Source organism: Peromyscus californicus, unplaced genomic scaffold (genome assembly GCF_007827085.1).
Source record: "Peromyscus californicus insignis strain IS unplaced genomic scaffold, ASM782708v3 Scaffold_4__1_contigs__length_199733344, whole genome shotgun sequence".
NCBI lineage: Eukaryota > Metazoa > Chordata > Mammalia > Rodentia > Cricetidae > Peromyscus > Peromyscus californicus.
The window spans coordinates 170,380,999-170,404,586 of NW_026294562.1; the positions used below are offsets into that span (position 1 = coordinate 170,380,999).

Sequence of the window (23,588 nt, forward strand, 5' to 3'; positions counted from 1 at the left end):
AATGCGAAGACTCAGTTCTGGTCCCTCCAAAAGCCGAGGGTAGGCTGGGATGTGGCACCGTTGGTAGAAGGCTTGCCTAGCATGTATGAAGTCCTGTGTTCCACCCCCAGTACCGCATTAACCAGGCATCACAGGTGCAGACCTGTAATCTCTGCACTTGGGAGCCAGAGGCAGGAGGGTCAGAAGTTCAAGGTTATTCTCAATCACACAGTGAGTTGGAGACCAGCCTGGGCTATGAAAGACCCTAACGTAAAAAAAAGAAAGAAAGAAAGAAAGAAAGAAAGAAAGAAAGAAAGAAAGAAAGAAAGAAAGAAAGAAAGAAGAAAGGGGAGGGGGGCTGGAAAGATGACTCAGTGGTTAAGAGCACTGGCTGCTCTTCCAGAGGACCTGGGTTCCATCCAGCACCCACATGGCGGCTCACAATCATCTGTAGCTCCAGCTCCAGAGGATCTGGCCTCTGTGGGCACCAGACACACATGTAGGCTGGCCACCCACACAAATAAAATGAAAGAGGGGGAGACAGCAGCAGTCAGGACGATGGGGGTGGGGATGGAGGTCTAGGGAGCCCTGGAAGATCAGAGAGAGGTGCACACACTGAGGTAGGGGAGGTAGTCTCATGGCCTTGCATCACATAATTCTGTGTGAGCCTCTCCTGGGAGTCCCAGACCCAAGTAAGGTCCTCTCCACCCCTCGGCTTCCTGGTCTGTAAAGTGGAAATAATAACAACGGGATGTTTCAGTGAACTGATAAATCCAGACGTGTGACACCTGGCACTCTGCCTGCATGACCAACTTCCCGCCCTGTCACTGTTATTGTCCCCATCATCTGGAATGATCTCTTAGGTGCTGGCTTGGAGTGACAGTTTACCTAAGAGTTATGAACCCAGATTTTGAGAGTAACATTTGTGGGCCATCGAGTGTGGTGGCTCTTTCAAACCTGATGACCTGAGTCCCATGCCCGAATCCCATGGTTGGAAGGAAACAGCTTCCCAATGTTATCCTTTGACCTCCACGTACCTGAGGGGGGGTATTTGTGTGCCTGTACTATCGCCTACACAACGATAATAAATAAAATGTAAAAATCATTTAGAATGGTTGTAGTTCCTGGGTGCCTTTGTTTCCCTCAGCCTCAGTTTCCCACAGCTGTAAAATGGAGACAGTCCATTTCTTCTTCTATGGGCTGTTGTATGACGCTTAGGTGAGTCAAATATTTTGCACAGCTCCTGACATCTGACAATCGGGTTTTGCATGCCACACATTTTCCTGTTTCTGTACAGAGAGGAAAGGGTCTGGCTGTGACCTTTAACCTCTGCTCTCCGCCCCATAGTAAACTGAGTGCTTGTGGGGCACAGTTTGTCCCTGGGCAGATCGCTGACTCAGCTCGGGATACCCCCTCCCCTTGTCCAGCTCCCTAAACCGGTCGGGGCCCTTCCAAAGGGCTTATTAGAGGGGAGGGCCCCATCTTCATTCCTATCTTCCTTTGAGGATTTCCTGGGTCTTGGCCTTAGGGAGGCTGCTATACACGGGTGGCCAAGACGCCCGGCCCTCCAGGGGCACAGGAATGGGGGCGCGGGAGGCTGAGTGGGAGGTCTGGGCGCTGGGCTCTCGCTGGGTGGGGCCAGAGGGGCCGGGATGGCCGGGTGCCTGGGCTGCGGGCGGGGCAGGCTGCTGGCTCCCTCCTCCCTGGAGAGCTGTCGGACCTGTTGTCCCCCCTCCACTTCCGGGCTGCTGGGGAGGGGGGACGGGGCGGCCTCTCTATCCTCCCTCCTCCCAGCCACCTGTTTCGCGGCAGAAGCCGCAGTGCCCAGCGCAGAGACGGGGAGGAGGCTGGCGACCTCCGGGGATCTCCTCCCAGGGAGGAACGGAGGCGTCGGGGCCCCAGGTGCATCCGGAGAGGGAGTCGCTGCGAGCCCCGAGGTCTGGATTCTAGGGTGAGGAGCCTTGGACGCTGCTATCCTGCAGGGGGATCGGGACCGAACTGCAGAGCTTCGGGGAGGAGGGCCTGGCTAGTCGGGGGTTGGAGGAGATGGGGTCTCTTGGAGGCAATCCGGGCAACTGAGGAGGGCTGCTGGGAGGGAGGGTTCGGGATGACACCTGGAGCAAAGGGAATGAATGCTCGGTGTGCGACTCCCCAGCACCGGGCGAATTGGGACTCCGGACACAAATTCTCTTCCCAATTCCAGGTGTGTGTGTCACCCTCCCGAGCCGTCCTGCCTAGCCCCAGTCCCGAGCGGGTCCCCAGGAAGCTTCAGGCCACTCCCTCCGAGTGTTCAGAGCTAGTCTCTGAACCTTTGGGCTCCGCCCCTGGGCACGCTCACTGAGGTCTAGACCACGCCCCGGGGCCCTGGCCACGCCCACCCCACAGGACTCCGAAGCGGCCATGGGGACACCCAGCACCCCGGAGGAGGGTTCCTCGTCGCCGCAGGTTCCGGAATGCACCGCCGAGGTCCAGCCTCAAGGGGCCATGCAGCCTCAGGGGCACCCCGAGGAGCCCCAAGAGCACAAGGAGCCCCAGGTCCCCGCGGAGCTTCCGAGCTGCCAAGGAGCTGAGCGGCAGGCCGAGGAAGAGGAAGAAGTGGGAGAAGGTAGCAGCACCGAGAGCTGCCGAGAAGAGGTGAGGGGTCGCTGCGGGGGGGCCCAGACGGACAGACAGACAGACACCCAAGCAGGGGGCCGGCCGGACACAGAAGGACAGATGGGGAGAGACCCAGAGTTAAGGAGAGAGAACCCAGAGACGGGCAGAAGCACCCGGAGTCAAACAAGTTGGGTTTGAAGCCAGAGAGACCCAGATAGAAACAGAGAAACTGGGTAAGACAGAAACACACGGGAGTGAGACAAAGACCCGAAAGAGAGACACGGGGAAGACACACAGATCCAGCAGCAGAGAAACAAGAAGAAATGCCGAGATGGGAAAAAGAGACGAAGTCAGAGAGAAAGGGGAAAGAGAGTGATCTAGGCACTCTGAGAAAGTGATGCCAAGGGGCTGAGACTCAGGGGCAGGTGAGCTCATCGGGTACAAAGGCACTTGCTGCCAAGTCTGGTGACCCGAGTTCGATCCCTGGACCCACATGATGTAAGGCAAGATGCCTCTGACCTCCGCTGGCACTCGCTCGCGGGGGGTGGCGGGTGGGGGGGGAGAGACAGAGAGAGAGAGAGAGACAGAGACAGAGACAGAGAGAGAGAGACAGTCAGAGAGAGAGAGAGAGAGAGAGAGAGAGAGAGAGAGAGAGAGAGAGAGAGAGAGAGAGAGAGAGAGATTAGCGTTGTAGCTTGCTTCCTGGCTTTGTACCCGTCCTGAACCTGGCGCCCCACCCCCCACCTTTACGCTCTTCCATTCAGACCGAGATGGGGAGTAGTTGAATTAGGCAGCTCGTGACCCCCAGAGGCGCAATTGGGGTGGGGACCAGACCTGTTTGGTGACTGTGTGTGTGTGTGTTTATGGGGGGGGGGGGACTTACTTCTCTCCTCTCGCTCACACCCTCTCTAATTTCAGCCCGAGGCTACGCCTGCCGTGCAGATTCCAGCCACACCTTCCCCATGCCTGGCTCCTGGGGAAGGGATGCGAGGGGCCGCGCGGCGGCTGCGGGGACAGCAGCTGGAGGCATTGACCCGCGTGGCTCTGATGGAGCAGCGGGTGAAGGAGTTACAGCGCCAGAAGAAGGAACTGAGGATCGAGGTGAGGATGGGGAGCCCTTGGGAAATGAACCCGTGCGGGAACCTGCAAGGCCACTCTAAGCCATAGTATCTCTCTGATGAGCAGGTAGGTGTTCCAGGCCGGGGGGGGGGGGGGGGGGGGGGGGCAGATTTCCCATCTCCCAGCCCGGCTCTTGCCCGGCTGCTGCACCAAAAACTCTTGCTTTTATTTTGCAGATGGAAGTGGAGGTGGCCTTGCTCCGGGGAGAACTGGCTGGGGAGCGGGGTGGGCAGCGCGGCGAGAGGAGGAGCAGCTGAAGGAGCTGCTGGGCCGGCAGGTGGAGGCCCCGCCAAGCAGCCAAGAGCTGCAGGAACAGGTCGGTTTGACCAGCGACACCGTCTTTTCCTTTCTTCCTGTCATCTGGCCGAATGGTGGCCCCTGTTCCTCAGGCAGAGAACTTGCTTTCCTCCTCTTTCCGGGGGCCTGACTTGGATGCCTGACGGGCCGAAGTCTCTTTTCTTGGCTGGCCCTCCGTTTCACACTTTACTAGCGTACTGGGAAACATTTCAAACCCTCAAAATTGAATATTCAGCTAGGTAGGTGTCTTGTGCTCGCCAGCTTCATCGGTGATTCATTTAATATTCTTCTTTCATCTTCCCCAATTTCTTCCTCATCCCATTATCCCTGGATCCATACTAAGATTCAAAACCAGCGCAAATATCCTAGGCTGAGTCACACCGCAGCCTTTCACTGGGGGACTCTCAGCCCCTCACTGGGGGAGTCTAGGCAGGGGCTCTACCACTGAGCCACACCCCAGCCCCTCACTGGGGGATTCTAGGCAGGAGCTCTACCACTGAGCCACACTCCCAGCCCCTCACTGGGGGAGTCTAGGCAGGGGCAACTACCACTGAGCCACACCCCCAGCCCCTCAATGGGGGATTCTAGGCAGGGGCTCTACCACTGAGCCACACCCCAGCTCCTCACTGGGGGATTCTAGGCAGGGGCTCTACCACTGAGTCACACCCCAGCCCCTTACTGGGGGATTCTAGGCAGGGACTCTACCACTGAGCCACACCCCAGCCCCTCACTGGGGGATTCTAGGCAGGGGCTCTACCACTGAGCCACACCCCAGCCGCTCAATGGGGGATTCTAGGCAGGGGTTTCTACCACTAACCCACACCCCCAGCCCCTCACTGGGGGATTCTAGGTAGAGGCAAAGTGATCTATCACTGATCCACATCCCTAGCCTGTCCCAAGTTTTAAATGCTCATCACAGAAGTCATATTGCCTGTACATACAGTTAGCAAGTACCACTGCAAAATGAAAACTTCTGTGTGTGTGTATGTGTGTATGTGTATGTGTGTGTAATTGTTATTTGAGACTTGGTTTCCCTCTGTAGCCCTGACTGGCCTTGATCCCATGATTCTCTTGTCTTAGTCTCCTGAGTGCAGGGATTAAAGGTGAGTCCCAGGCCTGTGTGGTGTGCTGCAAGTCTTGTTTTCTCTTTCTTTCTTTCTTTCTTTCTCTTTCTTTCTTTCTTTCTTTCTTTCTTTCTTTCTCTCTCTCTCTCCCTTTCTTTCTTTCTTTCTTTCTTTCTTTCTCTCTCTCTCTCTCTCTCTCTCTCTCTCTCTCTCTCTCTCTTCTCTCTTCTTTCTTTCTTTCTTTCTTTCTTTCTTTCTTTCAGCAGGGTTTCTCTGTGGAACAGTTCTGGCTGTCCTGGAACTCACTCTGTAGACCAATTTGGCCGCAAACTCACAGAGATCCACCTGCCTCTGCCTCTCAAGGCCTTTTTTCTTTTCTTTTCTTACTTTTTTTTAAAGACTTATTTTTAGTGTGTGTGTGGTTTGTGTGTGTGTGTGTGTGTGTGTGTGTGTGTGTGTGTAACGTGTGTGGATGATCTCAGAAGCTGGAAGAGGATGTTGGATCCTCTGAAGCTGGAGTTACGGGCTGTCACACCTGTAACACAAGTGCTAGAAACAATCCCGGGTCCTCTGCCAGAGCAGTGCGTGCTCTAACTGCTGAGCCATCTCTCCAGCACCATTATTGCTTTTTTTCTTTTTCTTTTAAGATAGTATCTCAGATAGCCTCGGCTGGCTTTGAACTCACTACGTAGCTTAGGATGACCTTGAACCCTGATTTTTCTGCTTCCACCTCCCACGTCCTGGGATTTCAGGTATACAGCACTAGGCCCAGCTGAATTATGCATTGTCCTTATAGCAACACCAGCTGGTGATCTCTGCATCCCCCCCCCCCCCCTTCCTCCTCCTCTGCCTCGTCCTGTTCTCCACCCCGCCCAGGGTCTATAGCCCAGTCTGGCACTGAACTTGTTTTGTATTTGAGGATGACTCTGAATTCCGGATCCCTTTGCCTTCACCTCTCAAGGGCCTGCACCATGGCTCCTGACAAAAACCCGAGTCCTCTGTCAGTAGCCAGGATGTGGCTGACCATGTGCCTGTGGGGACAGTCAGTACCCCTCCGTTCTCTGTGAGCACGTGGTCACTTGGCTGTAGAGGCGTGGTGAGATTTGGATGTGCTTTATGCCTTCCCGCTGAGTCTGAGGGATGTCATCTCTGGGTGTGTGGACCTCAGTGAGTCACGCTGATCTTAAGACTCTTATCTAAAGATGTGAACATCCCTCCAGGTCATGACTTGGCTGGGTCTAAAAAAGTCAACACTGCAGCCTTGTTGACATTGTTAGCTGTGGCTGTCGTATGCTCAGGATCTGCATCTGCTCTTACGGTCCAAGAGCCCTGTCACCCAGAGCCCTGATTTCACTCCCGAGGTCTGGGTCTGTTTGTCTAGGATTCTGGGGTTCGAGGTATTTCTTTTCTTAGACACAGAAATCTGAGTACTGAGCTTTTCCTCCCTCAGACCCAGGGACCTCAGACCCTTAACTAACAAATCCAGAGCCATCCTGAGAAACCCTCATCTCCACACTGTGATCTTGGTGTCCTTTCTATCACCAGATCATGCCCCTGCCCCTGCACTGCATGCCCCTGCCCCTGACCCCTGGGACAACAGTCGCCATGCTCCCTCCTTCCACCCTCCTTCTCTTTTCCATCCGTACTCCCCAGGCTTGGCTCCTGGTTGCCCCTTCACTGCTAGAAGTCCTTCTCAACATGGAGGTCTGCTCCAGTCTTTCTACGGCTCCACATAACCCCAATGATAAAGTCGGACCGAACCAAACATGAATTGTGCATACACCATTCTCCATGTCACTCAGCCCTTCTCTTCCCACAGCCACATCCTCCCCACACATAGGATTTGCCTCCAAAACGTTTGGACTTTTCCACGCTTGTGCCAAAAAGTTTCTTGTAGTTCCTTGTATCTCATTAGCTTTAAATATTGCTTGGTTTCTGCTCGCTGTAGAGGGCATCAGAAGTAACTCTGGGACTGGGGATTTAGATCAGTGACAGATCCCCTGCCTAGAATCCCCCAGTGAGGGGCTGGGGTGTGGCTCAGTAGTGGAACCCCTGCCTAGAATCCCCCAGTGAGGGGCTGGGGTGTGGCTCAGTGGTAGACCCCCTGCCTAGAATCCCCCAGTGAGCGGCTGGGGTGTGGCTCAGTGGTAGAGCCCTGCCTAGAATCCCCCAGTGAGGGGCTGGAGTGTGGCTCAGTGGTAGAGCCCCCTGCCTAGAATCCCCCAGTGAGGGGCTGGGGGTGTGGCTCAGTGGTAGAGCTCCTGCCTAGAATTCCCCAGTGAGGGGCTGGGGGTGTGGCTCAGTGGTAGAGCCTCTGCCTAGAATCCCCCAGTGGGGGGCTGGGGGTGTGGCTCAGTGGTAGAGCCCCCTGCCTAGAATCCCCCAGGGAGGGGCTGGGGTGTGGCTCAGTGGTAGAGCCCCTGCCTAGAATCCCCCAGTGAGGGGCTGGGGGTGTGGCTCAGTGGTAGAGCCTCTGCCTAGAATCCCCCAGTGTGGGGCTGGGGGCGTGCAGCACTGTATCATATATAAGATTGAATCCAAAATAAATAATAAATTAAGAAAAAAGAGAGTAGGAAAAGAAATGGAATCCATGTTGCAAGTTCCCGTGGGTACACATCTCAGTGCCCTCACAGTTCCCAGTTGTAACAGCTTTGTCTCTGCGAGAGCACAGGACCTGGGGCTCATCTGCCTTGGCTCTCCATTTTCACACAGCACGACTGTGTTTTTATATTCATGCCTTTATTTGTTCTTCTCCCTCCCTCCCTGCCTCTCTCCTTCCCTCTCTCCCTCCATCCCTCTCTCCCTCCCTCCTTCCCCTCCCTCTCTCTCTCTCTCACCTTGGGTAGGGTCTGGCTCTATGCCCCAGGCTAGCCTTGAACTTGCCATTCTCCTGCCTCCATCTATTGAGTGCTAGGATCGTGGGCATATGCCACCATGCCTGGCTGTCACTTGTTTCTTACACTGTTTCCATGGTGATTCCTCTGAAGCAGGGCCATGAAGCAGACATGGGGGGCCTTCCATGAGGAACGGACACCCCAGCAGGGCCTGAGTCCTGGTTGTCTGCTTCATTGCTTGAGTCCAGGCCCATAGTCTGCTTGTTCCTTCAGGAGCAGAGGCAGCTGAGCCAGGAGCGGGATCATGTGGAGAGTCTTCGCCAGAGACTTAGGGAGGCCCAAGGACAGCTTGATTTGCAGCCGGAGGACCAGAGAGAAAGGCTCTTGCAGGGGGTACAGGAGGTGAGGGCTCTTTGGACCTCCTCAGAAACTGGGTTCCATGCCTGTCTTCCACTAGCAGCCAAGAGCCCTGGCTCGGGCCTCTTCCCTCAGGTCCAGGAGTCGAGAGCCTAGCCTCCTCCTTCATACATGGGGTTCTAGGCTCCAGTTCTCCCTCAGATGTGAGGCTCTAGGCCCCAAACCTCCTCCCTCAGCCTAGGAGTCCAGGCTCTACCCCTCCTCCCTCAGATGTAGAGTCCTAGGTTCCAGCCCTTCTCCCTCTGATATAGGGTTCTAGGTTCCATCCCTCCCTCTGATATAGGGTTCTAGGTTCCAACCCTTCTCCCTCTGATATAGGGCTCTAGGTTCCAGCCCTTCTCCCTTTGATATAGGGTTCTAGGTTCCAGCCCTTCTCCCTTTGATATAGGGTTCTAGGTTCCAGCCCTTCTCCCTCTGGTATAGGGTTCTAGCCTCCACCCCATCTCCCTCAGGTGTGGGGTTCTAGGCCCTAGCCCTCCTCCCTCTAACATAGGGTTCTAGCCCCCACCCCTCCTTCCTCAGGTGTGGGGTTCTAGGCCCCAGCCTCCTCCCTCTGACCCAGTGTCAGATCTAGGGGCCTGGGTCAAGCCCACCAGCTCCCTCCTTCCTCGGGTCTAGGGGTCCTGCCTCCAGTCCTTGTGTCCCCACCACCCTCAGATCAGAGAGCAGCTAGATGCTGCCCAACGCGCCTATGAGGACCTGGAGTTCCAGCAGCTGGAGCGCGAGAGCCGCGCGGATGAGGAGCGGGACAGCCCTGAGGTCCGAGCTCCAGACTCCAAGGTCCGGGAACTTCAGGCCAGTGTGGCTCAGCACAGGGTGAGTTCCCTGGACCTGCCCTGCCTCCTCCATCCTTCCCTTTGCCCCATTCCCGTGACAGTCCTAGGACACCCTCTGTGTGTCAGGCGTGATGGTAACTCCTTGCGGCCGACTCCGAGGCACGCGCTGTTCCTTTTTCTCACACTGTAGCCGAAGACAGTGAAAGCCAAGGTGCTCACGTCAGCTTTCTCCCCGCTTCCTTCATAAAGGGGAGAGCAGGGAGTGTTTTCACTTTTAAATCCATTCATTTATTTATGTGTGTGTTAGAGCATGCATGCCACCATACTAGTGGAAGTCAGAGAGCGGGAGAGCATTCTCACCTTCCGCCATGTAGGTCCACGGGATCAAAGTCAGATCGTGAGGCTTGGCAGCAAGCACCTTTACCTTCTGAGCCGTCTCGCTGGCCCCAACCACGCGTTCCTTCCGGCAGCTTTACGCTTAAAGTCCGGCCTTGTGCTGTGGGGAAGTGAGGCGAGCTTGGCTGTACAGTTCAGCTTCCCACCCCTTTGTAAAAAGTTCCACGCCTCCTCTGGAAGATTGCTGTGTCTCCTTTCTCTCTTTTCCTCTCCTTGGTTTCTGTCTGCGTGTGGCCAGGCTGCCTGGAACCAGCCAGGTAGCCAAGAATGGCGACTTTAAACTTGCAATCCTCCTGCCTCTACCTCCTGAGCGCTGGGCCTGCAGGTGTGAACCACCGCACCCAGTTTATGCAGCACCGAGGGTGACGCCCAGGGCTTCCAGCCTGCCAGGCAAGCACGCCGCCAACTGAGCCACACCTCCACTCCTGCTGGCTCGCTTGGTTTTGAGACGGGGTCTCACGCTAGCCAAGGCTGGCCTAGGACTCGCTATGTAGTCCACGCTGGCCTCATTCATATTCGAGGCAATTCTCCTGCCTCAGGCTCTTGAGTGTTGTAATTATAGGCATGGTTCCTTTTTCTCTGTTTAAGGTTTATTTTTATTTATTTATTTTAACTGTATGTGTGAATGTGTGTGAGTATTGTGTGAATGCGTGTGTATGAGTGTGAGAGACTGTGTGTGAGTCTGTGTGCAAGTGTGTGCATGGGCTTGTAGGAGCCCATGGAGGCCAGGAGAGTGTTGGGACACTTGGAACTGGAGTTAGAGGCAGTTGTAGACGCCTGCTGTGGGTGCTGGGGATTGAACTAAGGGTCCTCTGCAAGAGCAGTACATACTCGGAACCCCTCTGCTCTCCATGAGTTTCTGTGTCTCCCTTGGGATCTGCCTGTGCATCATTCCACTCCACCAACCCCAGATGTCTTCTGGGTCTTCACCTCCAAAAAAGAAAGAGGGTCCAAGGAGCTTAATGTCAGCTCTCTCTCCCCAGTTCCTGAGGTATATGAGGGGGTGCGGAAAAGCCAGACACTCCGGGAGGGTGGCCTGGGAACCCAAGGCAGGCAACCACTTGAATGACCAGATTGGGGATCCCTTGCAGCGCCGCATCCAGGTTTTGGAGGAACAACTCAAGTCACTGGGGGAGCAGATGGCAGCTGAGAGCTGGGGGCTGAGCAGGAAGAAAGAAGAGGCAGTTCAGGCTCTCACACAGGTGAGTTTCCCCGGAGACCTGTCCCCACCCTCCCTGTCCCAGCTCCCTGCACCCCGGGTAGTTCCCAACATCAGAAGATCTATGGGTGTGGCCTGTGTTGTGAGGTGAGGTCCATGATACCCTCTCCTAGGAACGGAGCCGGCTGTTTGAGCTCAATTGCCTTCAGGGAACATGTGGTGGGGACTTCTCTGAGCCTGACCAAGCGCTCACCAAGGTAGGAGATTTTCTGTACCTGCTGGTCCTCCTCCTGGGAGCCTGGATCCCAGCCTCTTATAACCACAGGAACCAGGAGTGTGAGCTTCTGGCCCCTCCTCCCTCAGACCCAGGGGTCCAGGCCCAGCCCTCCTCCCTCAGACCCAGGGTCCAGGCCAGCCCTCCTCCCTCAGACCCGGGATCCAGGCCCAGCCCTCCTCCCTCAGACCCGGGATCCAGGCCCAGCCCTCCTCCCTCAGACCCAGGGGTCCAGGCCCAGCCCTCCTCCCTCAGACCAGGGATCCAGGCTCTAGCCCTTCTCCCTCAGACATCAGAACCAGGAGTCAAGGCCCTGGCTATTCTCTCCCAAAACTCAGGGATTGAAGGCCCAGCTTTCTTCCATGAGACCCAGGGGTCAAGGCTGCAAAGAACTGGCACTCTATGCCTGTAGCCCTGGCTTTTGCTGGGAGACTGGGCAGTGAGGACTGTCTTCTGGCTCTATTATGATCAGGACTTTGCTTTTCCATCTGAGAAGTGGACTGGTGCTGGCAGCCTGGAGCCAGACCATCTGTGAACTGGGAGTGCCTCCTAGGTCCTTATTTCTTGTGTGTGGTTGTGTGTGTTACAGATAGTTATTAGCCTCCATATAGGTACTGGGAATTGAATCCAGGTCCTCTGCAAGAATAGCCAGTGCTCTTAAGAGCTGAGCCATCTCTCCAGCACACACACACACACACACACACACACACACCCTGTCTTTACACACACACACCCTGTCTTTACACACACACACACACACACACACACACACTGTCTTTACACACACACATAACCCTGTCTTTACACACACACACACCCTGTCTTTACACACACACACACACACCCTGTCTTTACACACACACCCTGTCTTTACACACACACACACACACACCCTGTCTTTACACACACACACCCTGTCTTTACACACACACACCCCTGTCTTTACACACACACATAACCCTGTCTTTACACACACACGCATGCACACACACACACACGCATGCACACACACACACACACTGTCTTTACACACACACATAACCCTGTCTTTACACACACACACCCTGTCTTTACATACACACACACACACACCTGTCTTTACACACACACACACGGTCTTTACACACACACATAACCCTGTCTTTGCACACACACACACCGTCTTTACACACACACACACACCATGTCTTTACACACACACACACCCTGTCTTTACACACACACACCCTGTCTTTACACACACACCCTGTCTTTACACACACACACCCTGTCTTTACACACACACACATAACCCTGTCTTTACACACACACACACACACACACACACACGCACGCACGCACCCTGTCTTCCTGTAACCACTCCCCCCCTCCCCTTCCCAGCTGCTGTTCACACAGAAGACAGACCGTAAGCTGCTGGTTCTGCAGGACCCCGCTGCGCATGCTGCCTCCGCATCTTCGTGCCTCTTCTCCGTCCACAGCTCCCTACAGGTGCTGTTTGTCTCGGTGTGCTCACTGGGGAGGGAGGGAACCTCCATGGGTGCTCTCTGCCTAGGGATGGGGTGATGGGAGATGGGAAACCTGGCATGGGATATTTATTATTATTATTTTGCACAACACCCACTTCTCTATGCAAGATGGGAGCCTGGAACCCAAGAGAGACATTTAAAAGTGACCAACAGCTACTTTGATGAGGTCATCTCTGTGTACTCCTGGCCGAGCACTTCCCCTCAATTTCCTTTAAAAAATATATGTATATTATTTAATAATTAATTACTTATTAATTAATTACATGTGTGTATCTATGTGCCACATGCATGCCTGATGTCTTCAGAGGCCAGAAGAGGGCATCAGGTCTTCTAGAAATGGAGTCACCGATGGTTGTGAGCTGCCATGTGGGTGCTGGGAATCGAACCCAGTCCTCTGGGAGAGCAGCCAGTGAGTGTTCTTAACCGCTGAGTCATCTCTCCAGCCCTGCTGACCACTTTTAAAAATGTTTATCCTCCATTTGTTTTCTGCCTTTTGAGAACCGTGTACTCAGCTCATTAGCCCAATCTTGTTTGACAGTCTTGGAGTTGTTTGGGATGTGTGTATGTGTTTAAATTGTGCAGTTTTTGTGAGTGTTCTAGAATCTAGATACCGGCTCCATCTGAAGTACTGCTGGAGTCACACCCACTGCTGGACATTGGCGTTTTAATTCCCTGAAATCCCTTCTCTTGGAGTTATTTCCTGTGCTTGGGGTCCTTTCCAGAAAGATCTTGCCTGTCTCTTGAGTGTTTTCCTTCAGCAGTTCTAGAGCCTCAGGTAGTGTTTTACTCGTGTGAGTGTTTTGCCCGCATTCTATGCAGTACCCATGGAGGCCAGAAGAGGGCGACGTATACCCCTGGAACTGGAGTCACAGATGGTTGTGAGCCGCTATATGGGCACTGAGGACTGAACCTGGGTCCTCTGGAAGAGCAGCTGGTGCTCTTAACTGCCCAGCCCTCTCTCCAGCCCTTTATTCGTGAGGGTCTCACTGTGTAGCTCAGGCTGGCATCGTGTTTGCACATCCTCCCACACACTGGAAACCATCTTTCATGTGCCTTTGGTGGTGCACGCCTGTAATCGCAGGGATCCGAGGAAGGAGGAGGTTCCAAGCTAGCCTGGGCTACATAGTGAGATGCTGTCTCCAAATAATAAAAAATGAAGCCAAGGGAGGTGATGGACACATAAATCAGCACTTGGGAAGTAGAGGCAGGAGGACTGTGAATTGGAGGCTAGCCTGAGCTACTTAGCAAGGTTTAGGGTCAGCCTAGGCTATACAACAAGGTCCTATCTCTAAGTGAATAAGTAAGTAAGTCAATAATCTTTTCTAAAAAGCAAATACTCTCTGGATGATTCATAATCCGCAGTGGGAGGCCGTGCGCTGCCGGAAGCTGCCACATTGTCTCGTTTTGGTTGTTTCTTTCCTTGAATCTTCTTCCCGGTGTATTAGGCGATACAGAGCCAAGGGCCAACTGTAGGAAGTTGGGTAGATAATATACTTTTAATAAGTATGGACTATTTGATATTCTTTTTTCTCTGAGACAGGGTTTCTCTGTGTAGTTTTGGAGCCTGTCCTGGATCTCGCTCGGTAGACCAGGCTGGCCTTGAACTCACAGAGATCCGCCTGGCTCTGCCTCCCAAGTGCTAGGATTAAAGGCGTGCGTCAACGCCAGGATTTATTTATTTATTTATTTATTTATTTATTTATTTATTTATTTTTGAGACAGGTTCTCACGTAGCCCAGGCTGGCCTCAAACTCACCGTATAGCCAAGGATTTCACCCCCAGAGTGCTGGGACTCTGTGTCACCATGCTCAGTTAGATGTGGTGCTGGGGATCGAACCCAGGACTCTGTGAGGCCAGCACTCTACCCACTGAGCATGAGTCCCAGTCCTTTTAAACATTTTTTCTGGTACTGGGGGTAAGATTGGGGCCTCATCCCCCTATGATGTTTGATCTGGGACAGCTAGCTGGTGGCTTCCCTAGGCAGTGTTCTTGACTTTTCGCTGAGACAGAGACGGCACACCTCTTCCTGGTGGTGTGTGTCTGGGCTAGTGACTTTCCATCTCTGTGAGAAAGTACTTGACACACACAATGAGTGAGAAAGCTTTTAGCTCACAGTTTTCATAGGTTCGGTCCTGAGTCACTTGGGCACCATAGGTGCTGAGCCTGTGGTGAGCTGAAGAAAGTGTCGTGATAGAAGGGTGTGTGTGTGTGTGTGTGTGTGTGTGTGTGTGTGTGTGTGTGTGTGTGAAGCTGCTCACCTCATGTCAGCCAGGAAGCGGCAGAGAGCACAAAAGTGGGTGGGGGCTAGCTGGGCGGTGGTGGGCGCACACGCCTTTAACCCCAGCACTCAGGAGGCAGAGGCAGGTGGATCTCTGTGAGTTCCAGGCCAGCCTGGTCTACAGAGCGAGATCCAGGACAGCTAGGGCTACACAGAGAAATTCTGTCTCAAACAAAAGAGTGGGTGTGGGACAACACAAACCCTTCTAGGGGGATACTTCAAGAAGCCTACTTCAGCAGAGGGACCCATCTCTCGGTATGTGTGTTCATATTTACGTGTGTGAGGATATACATGTGGATGCCTAGAGGTTAGCCTCAGCTGTTGTTCCTAAGGAGCTGTCCTCCTTGTTTTATTTTAAAGATTTATTTTTAGCCAGATGTGGTGGTTTGTACTTTTTTCCCCATATTTATTTAATTATTTTTCTATTATTAGCTTGATACAGTATAAATTCTTTTTTTTTTTAATTTTTTTATTCTGAAGAGGGTGCCAGATCTCATTACAGATGGTTGTGAGCCACCATGTGGGTGCTGGGAATTGAACTCAGGACCTCTGGAAGAGCAGTCAGTGCTCTTAACCACTGAGCCATCTCTCCAGCCTGATAAATTCTTATCCTAATAGTAAAATGTTTCATTGAGGCTTGCCCAGTAATTGAGTAAAACCAAAACTTATTATAAGTCACAGTCATCCTAGGGTCCCCCCTGCTATATAGCCTCCCTGGTTCTGTGGGTCGTAGTCTGATTGTTCTTTGCTTTATATCTAGTATCCACTTATGAGTGAGTACATACCATATTTGTCCTTCTGGGTTTGGGTTACCTCATTCAAGATGATATTTTCTACTTCCATCCATTTGCCTGCAAATTTCAGGCTGTCACTGTTTTTCTCTGCTGAGTAGTACTCCATTATGTATATGTACCACATTTTCTTAATCCATTCTTCAGTTGACGGGTGTCTAGGCTGTTTCCAGGTTCTGGCTATTATGAATAGTGCTGCTATGAACATAGTTGAGCATGTGTCCTTGTGGTATGATTGAGCATTCCTTGGGTATATGCCCAAGAGTGGTATGGCTGGGTCTTGAGGTAGACCGTTTTCCAATTTTCTGAGAAACCGCCATACTGATTTCCACAGTGGTTGTACAAGTTTGCATTCCCACCAACAGTGGAGGAGTGTTCCCTTTGCTCCGCATCCTCTCCAACATTGACTGTTATTAGTGTTTTTGATCATAGCCATTCTGACAGGTGTAAGGTGGTATCTCAGAGTCTTTTTGATTTGCATTTCTCTGATGATTAGGGATGTTGAGCATTTCTTTAAATGTCTTTCAGCCATTTGTGATTCTTCTTTTGAGAATTCTCTGTTTAGCTCTTCAGCCCATTTTTTAATTGGATTGTTCAGTATTTTGATGTCTAGTTTCTTGGGTTCTTTACATACTTTGGAGATCAGTCCTCTGTCAGATGTGGGGTTGGTGAAGGTCTTTCCCATTCTGTAGGCTGTCTTTTTGTCTTATTGACTGTGTCTTTTGCCTTACAAAAGCTTCTCAGTTTCAAGAGGTCCCATTTATTAATTGTTGTGCTCAGTGTCTGTGCTGCTGGTGTTATATTTAGGAAGTGATCTCCTGTGCCAATGCGTTCAAGAGTACTTCCTAAGCACCTTACGGGGGATGCTTCCCTTTCAAACACTTCCAATCTTTGTGTGTTTTCAGGGGTCTATCGGTCTCCAGAGGACAGGAAGCCTGCCCCGGAGGAGGGGAGACAGGGCCAGTCAGAGGGGATCCCCTCGACCTTTGTCTCTCCATTGTACAGGTGAGGATGGTTTCTGTTCCCCTCCTGCTCCCCCCCTCCCCATCCCACAACAGAGGATGGAAAAACAGCTTGGGTGTTGGCTGGAGAGTTAGAGGGATGGGGGGAGGAAACACCTGGCCTCCTTCTGTGCCCTCTTCCTCAGGACCCTTGGAGGCCTCGGCTCTTGCACAAACAGTGGGGACTCCTGGGAGACACCCTCTCTATCAGCTACTCAACTGTGGCTCTGGGAGCAGGTGAGGTGTGAGGGGGATGAGGGGAAGAGAGAGGAGGAGGCTAGCTAAGGTAACCGCCCTTTGCGGCTTGGTCCACCCAGACACTCGGCACTGCACCCCGACATCGCCCACATGGAGCGGCTCCTACAGCAGGCTGTGGCAGAGAGGGAACGGCTACTCAAGGCCAGGGTGAGACTGAAGACCCTGCTCCTTACGGGGCTTGGACCCCAACCTTCTCCTTTATATGCAGGGGTCCAGGCCCAGCCCTCCTCCCTCAGACCCAGGGATCCAGGCCCAGCCTTCCTCCCTCAGACCCAGGGGTCCAGACCCAGCCCTCCTCCCTCAGATCCAGGGGTCCAGACCCCAGCCCTCCTCCCTCACAGACCCAGGATCCAGGCCCAGGGATCCAGACCCAGCCCTCCTCCCTCAGACCCAGGGGTCCAGACCCAGGGATCCAGGCCCAGCCCTCCTCCCTCAGACCCGGGGGTCCAGGCCCAGCCCTCCTCCCTCAGACCCAGGGGTCCAGGCCCAGCCCTCCTCCCCCAGACCCAGGGGTCCAGGCCCAGCCCTCCTCCCCCAGACCCAGGGTTCCAGACCCAGCCCTCCTCCTCAGACCCAGGGGTCCAGGCCCAGCCCTCCTCCTCAGATCCAGGGATCCAGACCCAGGGATCCAGGCCCAGCCCTCCTCCCTCAGACCCAGGAGTCCAGGCCCAGCCCTCCTCCCTCAGACCCAGGGGCCCAGACCCTGCCCCTCATTCAGACATTTCCTTCATCTTGCTAGCTGGGATCCTCACTGATTCTCCCTCATGAATCCGCAGGAAGGCATGAGGAGAATCCCAGAAGGTTCCACAGGCCCTTCAGTTCCTGCCATCATGGTCAGTCCTCTCTGTCCCCTCTGGTCTCTTTTCCTTCTAGGCTTTTGCCTTTTATTACATCACACTGTTTCCTGCTTTCCAATGCAACCCAATAAGGGTCCCGCTTGACCCTTGAAGAAAACTCCAAAGGTCCCAGATTCTACTCCTGTTTCACTCATTGACATCCATGGTCTTTGCTTGGGTAATTCACTCTGTTTCTTTGTCCTTGGTTTTGTTTGTTTTTTAATTGGTTAGTATTTAAGTGGTGTGTACTTACACAGGCGAGCATGAGCAACAATGCACATGTGGAAGTCTGAGGAGTCACTTCTTGATTTCCACCATGTGGGTCCCAGGGATCGAACTCACACCGTCAGGGTTGGTGGCAAGCACCTTTATCACTGAGCCTTCTCTCCACCCCCTTGTTCTTGTTTTTTGTGTATGCGAATCACAAGTTATACCCTGAGCTATGCTCCAGGTCCTTTTTCTTGTCTTTTTCCTTTCCGTACGCCGGTGACCATCTCAGCAGTTATTATAGATGGAGAGTAAACATATGTAGCAGTTAGAAAAGTCCATTAAAAAATTTAATTATAGAAAGAGTCGGGAGCAGGTAGAGTGCTTGTCTGGCATTGCCCTGAGGCCTGAGTTCATCCCCAGCACCATACAGACCAGTCGTGGTGGTTCGAGCCTGTAATCCCAGCACTTGGGGGTAGAGGCAGAAAGGTCGTCCACCACTACAGAGCGATTTCAAGGCCGAGTGGGCTACAAGAGACCCCTCCCCCCAGACTCAGTGAGCCAGGGAGCAGCAAGGGCCATGGATCCTTCTGTGTTTATCCGCACAAACTTGTGCTCATTAAAAATGCAGCACCAGTAATATCATTTATTAAACAGCCCCTGTCAAGTGTATTGTTCCTTCTTTATGCGTGTCCCCACGGTGCTTGTGTGCACAGACAAGCACATCTCTGAGACTCTTGCCTCCATGTTCAAGGGCTGGAGCCAACTGTGGGATGCTGAGGTACCTTGCGTTCGCTTCCGGGACTGCGGCTTTCAGGCAGACACTCTATCAAAGTGACTCTCTTAGGAGGATGAGGTTGACAGTCCCCAGCCCACCTCTGCTTTCCTACGGAGTGCAAACTGTGTCACTTAGACGTGTCTTTTGTCAAATGGAGACCGTTTTTGGTTTGGCTGTTTGAGATGCTCTCTGTAGCCCTGGCTGGCTTTGAACTTACTGTGGAGCCATGGATAACCTTGAACTTCTGATCCTTCTGCCTCCACTTCCCTAGTGCTAGAACAGACAGACAGACAGACACACACACACACACACATACGCTGTTTTCTTGCTTTTAGCAGCATCTATAACTCTCGAACTCACGGCAATCCTTCTGCCTCAGCCTCACATGTGAGCCACACGCCTGGCGTCAGGATGGTGTGTGTGTTAGGATCCCTGCAAAGGGTTGGCTCTCTCAGTCTCTAGGCTGCAATCCCTCTCTTGCTCCTGGCTCCTGGTCAATGACCCCTTCTCTGTGCTCTGCAGGCTCCGCCCCCACCCCCACCCCCACCCCCACCGCGCCCTCCGGGTCCCCGGGTCCTGGACCTCCCACAGCACCTGGAACGCTGGGGCCACAACCCGGAAAGCTGCCCCCACTTGCGGGTGTCCGGGGGCTGCTGTCGCGGGCCCCTGGTGAAGATGGGTGGTCGCATCAAAACGTGGCGGAAGCGCTGGTTCTGCTTTGACCGGCAGGCTCGCCGCCTGGCTTACTATGCTGGTAAGCTGGGAGGCCAGGCATCTTCAAGGCCCGGGTTGGAGAGTCCAGGTCCCTGCTGCCACTAGGACCCAGGGGTTAGGCTCCCAGCCCCTTCCATACTCTGGAGTCTAAGCTTTAAAGCTGCTCTGTTCCATGACCCTTCCTCCCTAAGCCACCAGAGTCCTCCCCTCCCCCAGCTGCTACTCAATAACACAGATGGCACTTTAGTTCAGTTCTGACTCCAGATCCATTTTCCTAAGACGTCAGGGAGACCAGGCCCAGGCCCAGGGCTGAAAGTGCCCCACCCGCTGGAAAACCCAGATCCCAGAACCCATCCTTTCCTTCCAGAACCAGGGGAGCCCTGGTGCTCAAGCTCTCCCTGCATGCCTTCTCTCCTCAGGGACCCAGGGCTTCGGCTCCTGGACCCATCTCCAGGTTCATGTAGTCGCTGGACCTGTCTCCGACCTAGTATAGACATCTGTCTCCCTCCCCCCACTTGGGATTGTCACACTGTTTATTTTAATTTTTTTTAAGATTTATTTATTATGTATACAGTGTTCTGCCTGCATGTATGCCTGCAGGCCAGAAGAGGGCGCCAGATCTCATTACAGATGGTAGTGAGCTACCATGTGGGTGCTGGGAATTGAACTCAGGACCTCTGGAAGAGCAGTCAGTGCTCTTAACCCTCTGAGCCATCTCTCCAGCCCCCACACTATTTGTTATAATGTCCCTTACCTAGATAGTCTCAGGGCTAGGGCCCAGTGACCCCAGTTCACATGCACGCGCACGTGTGCGCATACACACACACACACACACACACACACACACACACACACACACACACACACCTGTCTCTAAGTAGATCTGTTTCCCTCTCTTCCCACCAGACAAAGAAGAGACCAAGCTCAAAGGTGTCATCTATTTCCAGGCCATCGAGGAAGTCTACTATGACCACTTACGCTGTGCCTTCAAGGTGACGTCTCATTCAGTGCCTGCCGAGACCCTATGTTGAAACCTCGCCCTACCTCTGGGTCACTTTGGGGGAAAGTCACCCTTGCTGTCCTCACTGTCCAGCACTGGAGAGTGACTAAATGTTCTGAGCCTGGGGCTGCACCTTAGGCTCAGATGGTAGTAGAGTGCTTGCCTGGCATGCACGGAGCCCTGAGTTTAGTCCCAGCATCATATACACTGGGGGCACACAACTGTGATCTTAGCACCAGGAAGGCAGAGGCAGGCAGATCTCTGTGAGTTTGAAGCCAGCCTGGAATACATAGTGAGTTCCAGGACAGACAGGGCTACAGAGACCTCGAGAAAGACAGAAATGAGAGAGGGGAGGGAGAGGGAGATATCAGATTCTGGTTTAGCATATGCGCTGAGGCAGGAGGATCTCAAGCTGGAGACCTGGGCTATAAGGGAGACAAGGCCAGAAAATGAAATGTTGGCAGCTGGTTCTTTGCTTAGAATCCTCTTTGGAAAGGAGCCAACCATGACTTTTTTTCGAGACAAGGTTTCTCTGTGTAACTAGCCTTGCCTGTCCTGGAACTCACTCTGTAGACCAGGCTGGCCTTGAACTCACAGAGATCCGCCTGCCTCTGCCTCCCGAGTCTGGGATTAAAGGTGTGCACCACCCCCATCCAGCTGTTCGTTTTAAGATATATTTTATAGATTTATTTTATTTTATATGTATGAGTGTTATGCCTGCATGTATTTATGAACATCCCCTTAGAGGCCAGAGGAGGTCATCGGGCCCTCTGACCGGGCATTGCAGGTGATTGTGAGCACCATGTAGGTGCTGGGAATTGAACCTGAGTCCTCTGCAAGCAAGAGCTGTCAGTGCTCTCAACTGCTGATCTCAACTGGAGTTGCTGATGATCTCCAGCCCCCAACTATGGGGTTTTAAAGGCTAAATTGGAATCCCAGCTGTTTTTCTTAATCTCAAGCCTTAAGTTTTCTCATCCAAAAAAATGGGTACATTTCAGCCCCTTCCACTGGGGTTAAAACATAATGGATACAAGTAAAGGCTTTACCCAACTCAAGAGCTACCCATTTGGTGCCCAGTAAATGGGCTCCAGTTGGGCATGGGCTTGGTGTAATCTCAGCCCTCAGGAGGCTGAGACAGGAGACTTTCAAATTTGAGGCTAGCCTGAGCTGCAAAGTCAAACCCACTTTCTAAAAAAAGGGGTGGAGTAAAAACAAAACCAAAATGAAAAAACGCCAGGCATGGTGGCGCACACCATTAATCCCAGCATTGGGGAGACAGAGACAGACAGATATATGAGTTCTGAGGCCAGCCTGGGCGAGTTCCCGGGCCAGTCAGTGAAATCTTGTCTCAAAAAAAAAAGAAAGGGGGGGGGGGTAGGCATTTTAGACCTCATTTAGGAAGACAGTTGTGGAAATTGATCCAACCACCCTCTCTCCTTGTTTATTCCAGAGCCCCAGCCCCCGCCTGACCTTCTGCGTCAAGACCTACGAACGCCTTTTCTATATGGTGGCCCCCAGCCCGGAAGCCATGCGCATTTGGATGGATGTCATTGTGACAGCTGCGGACGAAAACCACGCCCCCTGAGCGGCCCCGCCCCCTGAGAAAGGACGTCCCGGCGAGCCCCGCCCCCTACACGCACGTTCCGGGCCTTCGGGGCCCCGCCCACCTCAGGACGCTCTCGGCCCCGCCCCTTTGGAATTCTCCTGGGAAGTCTGCAGCTGCTCCCGCTCAGCTGGCCTGAGCCGCGGAGATCTGCGCTGCGGGTGGTTCCAGCGGTGGCATCATCGCCAGGCCCTGGAGGCCCTGCTTGGGGCAGGAGGAAGATTACGGGGGCCGGGGGAGGGGGGGGGGTGCGGGAGGGGAGGGGAAAGAACTATTTATTGGTGCTCCTCTGATACCGAATTAAACATGGTGGAAAAATAGGATTGCTGGTGTGGATTCCAGCGCTGGCGTCTTGGGGCCCCTCTGGCCCTAGGCAGGACCCCTGAGCCAAGCGGTTTCCTTAGCAATGGAGGCTTTCAGCTCCTAAAGGTCATGCATAGATGGGAGAAGAGGTGGGCAGACATGTGGCCTTAGGGGTTGATTTGGGGGGCTGTAGTCTATAGTTTTGATTCAAGTATGTCCTCATTCCTGGATTTTCCTTGGGGTTTCCCTGCTCTGACCTCCTCTTCCCTTTGTCAAGTTTTAGTTCAGTGGCTCCACCTGGAAGACCCCCACCTCTGACTCCCCGGCTTGCCCAGGCACCTCCTTTTGAGTCGACCCATCCTGCCCTTGCTGTCCCTAGAGGACCAGGCCAGGACTGTTCTGGTGACATTTCTGTTATTCCGTGAAAGTAAGACAGAGAGGAGAGAGGGCCCCTGCCACCTCCTGGTCATCGCTCATCCAATTTGTTTAGGTATTTAGTGTATCTCCCGTTCCTAACACACATCTTGGACTCTGTGGCCTGTTCCCTTCTCCAGGAAGCCCTCCCTGGTTGAGTCATGTAGTTCTGCCTGCCCATCCCATTGCAATCTGACTGCTGTACCCTAAGTTTTCACCCATCCTGGCTTTGACTGCCCCGGGTCATTCCTGGCAACAATGCTGTTCCTAGGCTATCTCATGGCTACTGTGTCCTTGGCATGCCGTGAAGGTCTTGGGTATTGAATGGCATTTAATACTTGAGTCAGTTTGTGAAAAGGTGACAGACAGCTGTGAACAAGGCTATCAGAACTCTTGGGCTCCTTTGGGTCCCATCCAGGGTGTCCCCTGGGAAGAAACTCACTGGTCCCCAGGCTGAGTCAGATGCCTTGTGATGAGGTCAACTTCACGAGGTCTGACCAGTGTAGTCCACGGGTCTCTGTTCAGAAGAGCACCTGCCTACCTACCTTTAGGCTCAGTTTTTTTTTTTAATATAATTTTTAAAAAAATTTATGTTCATTGGTGTTTTGCCTGCATGTACATCTAGTGTGAAGGTGTCAAGTTCCCTGGAACTGGAGTAAAAGACAGTTGTGAGCTGCCATGTGGGTGCTGGGAATTGAACCTCGGTCCTCTGGAAGAGCACAGTGCTCCAAACCGCTGAGCCATCCCTCCAGCGCCGAAGGCTCAGTTCTTAATTAAGTTTTAGATCTGCGTTTGTAAATCAAGTGTGGGGGAACAATGGTGTGTAATGGACAAGATTACGTGTGGGTCACCCTTCTCCAGTACCTTTGACTGTGTCCCAAGGGGAGGGGATCTGAGTTTCAGAGCCTACCTAGTCTCAGAGGACCTGAAACCCATTCTGGACAAGGCCTTAGGCATGTCTGAGTCTTG

The 23,588-nt window shown here is 53.2% G+C and overlaps 1 protein-coding gene across 1 annotated transcript; it reads left to right on the forward strand.

Annotated features, from left to right (window-relative positions):
- Window positions 1-1,683: 1,683 nt before the first annotated feature.
- On the forward strand, window positions 1,684-22,123 carry Phldb3 (pleckstrin homology like domain family B member 3). The gene is given in 17 exon segments (XM_052713571.1): window positions 1,684-1,930; window positions 2,183-2,613; window positions 3,493-3,675; window positions 3,870-3,917; window positions 3,920-4,009; window positions 8,162-8,290; window positions 8,963-9,121; window positions 10,569-10,679; window positions 10,810-10,893; window positions 12,291-12,398; window positions 16,411-16,510; window positions 16,653-16,743; window positions 16,824-16,911; window positions 17,541-17,597; window positions 19,108-19,339; window positions 20,206-20,291; window positions 21,750-22,123. Coding segments are annotated over 16 exon segments (1,935 nt in total). The 5' UTR covers window positions 1,684-1,930; window positions 2,183-2,379; the 3' UTR covers window positions 21,885-22,123.
- Window positions 22,124-23,588: the final 1,465 nt, after the last annotated feature.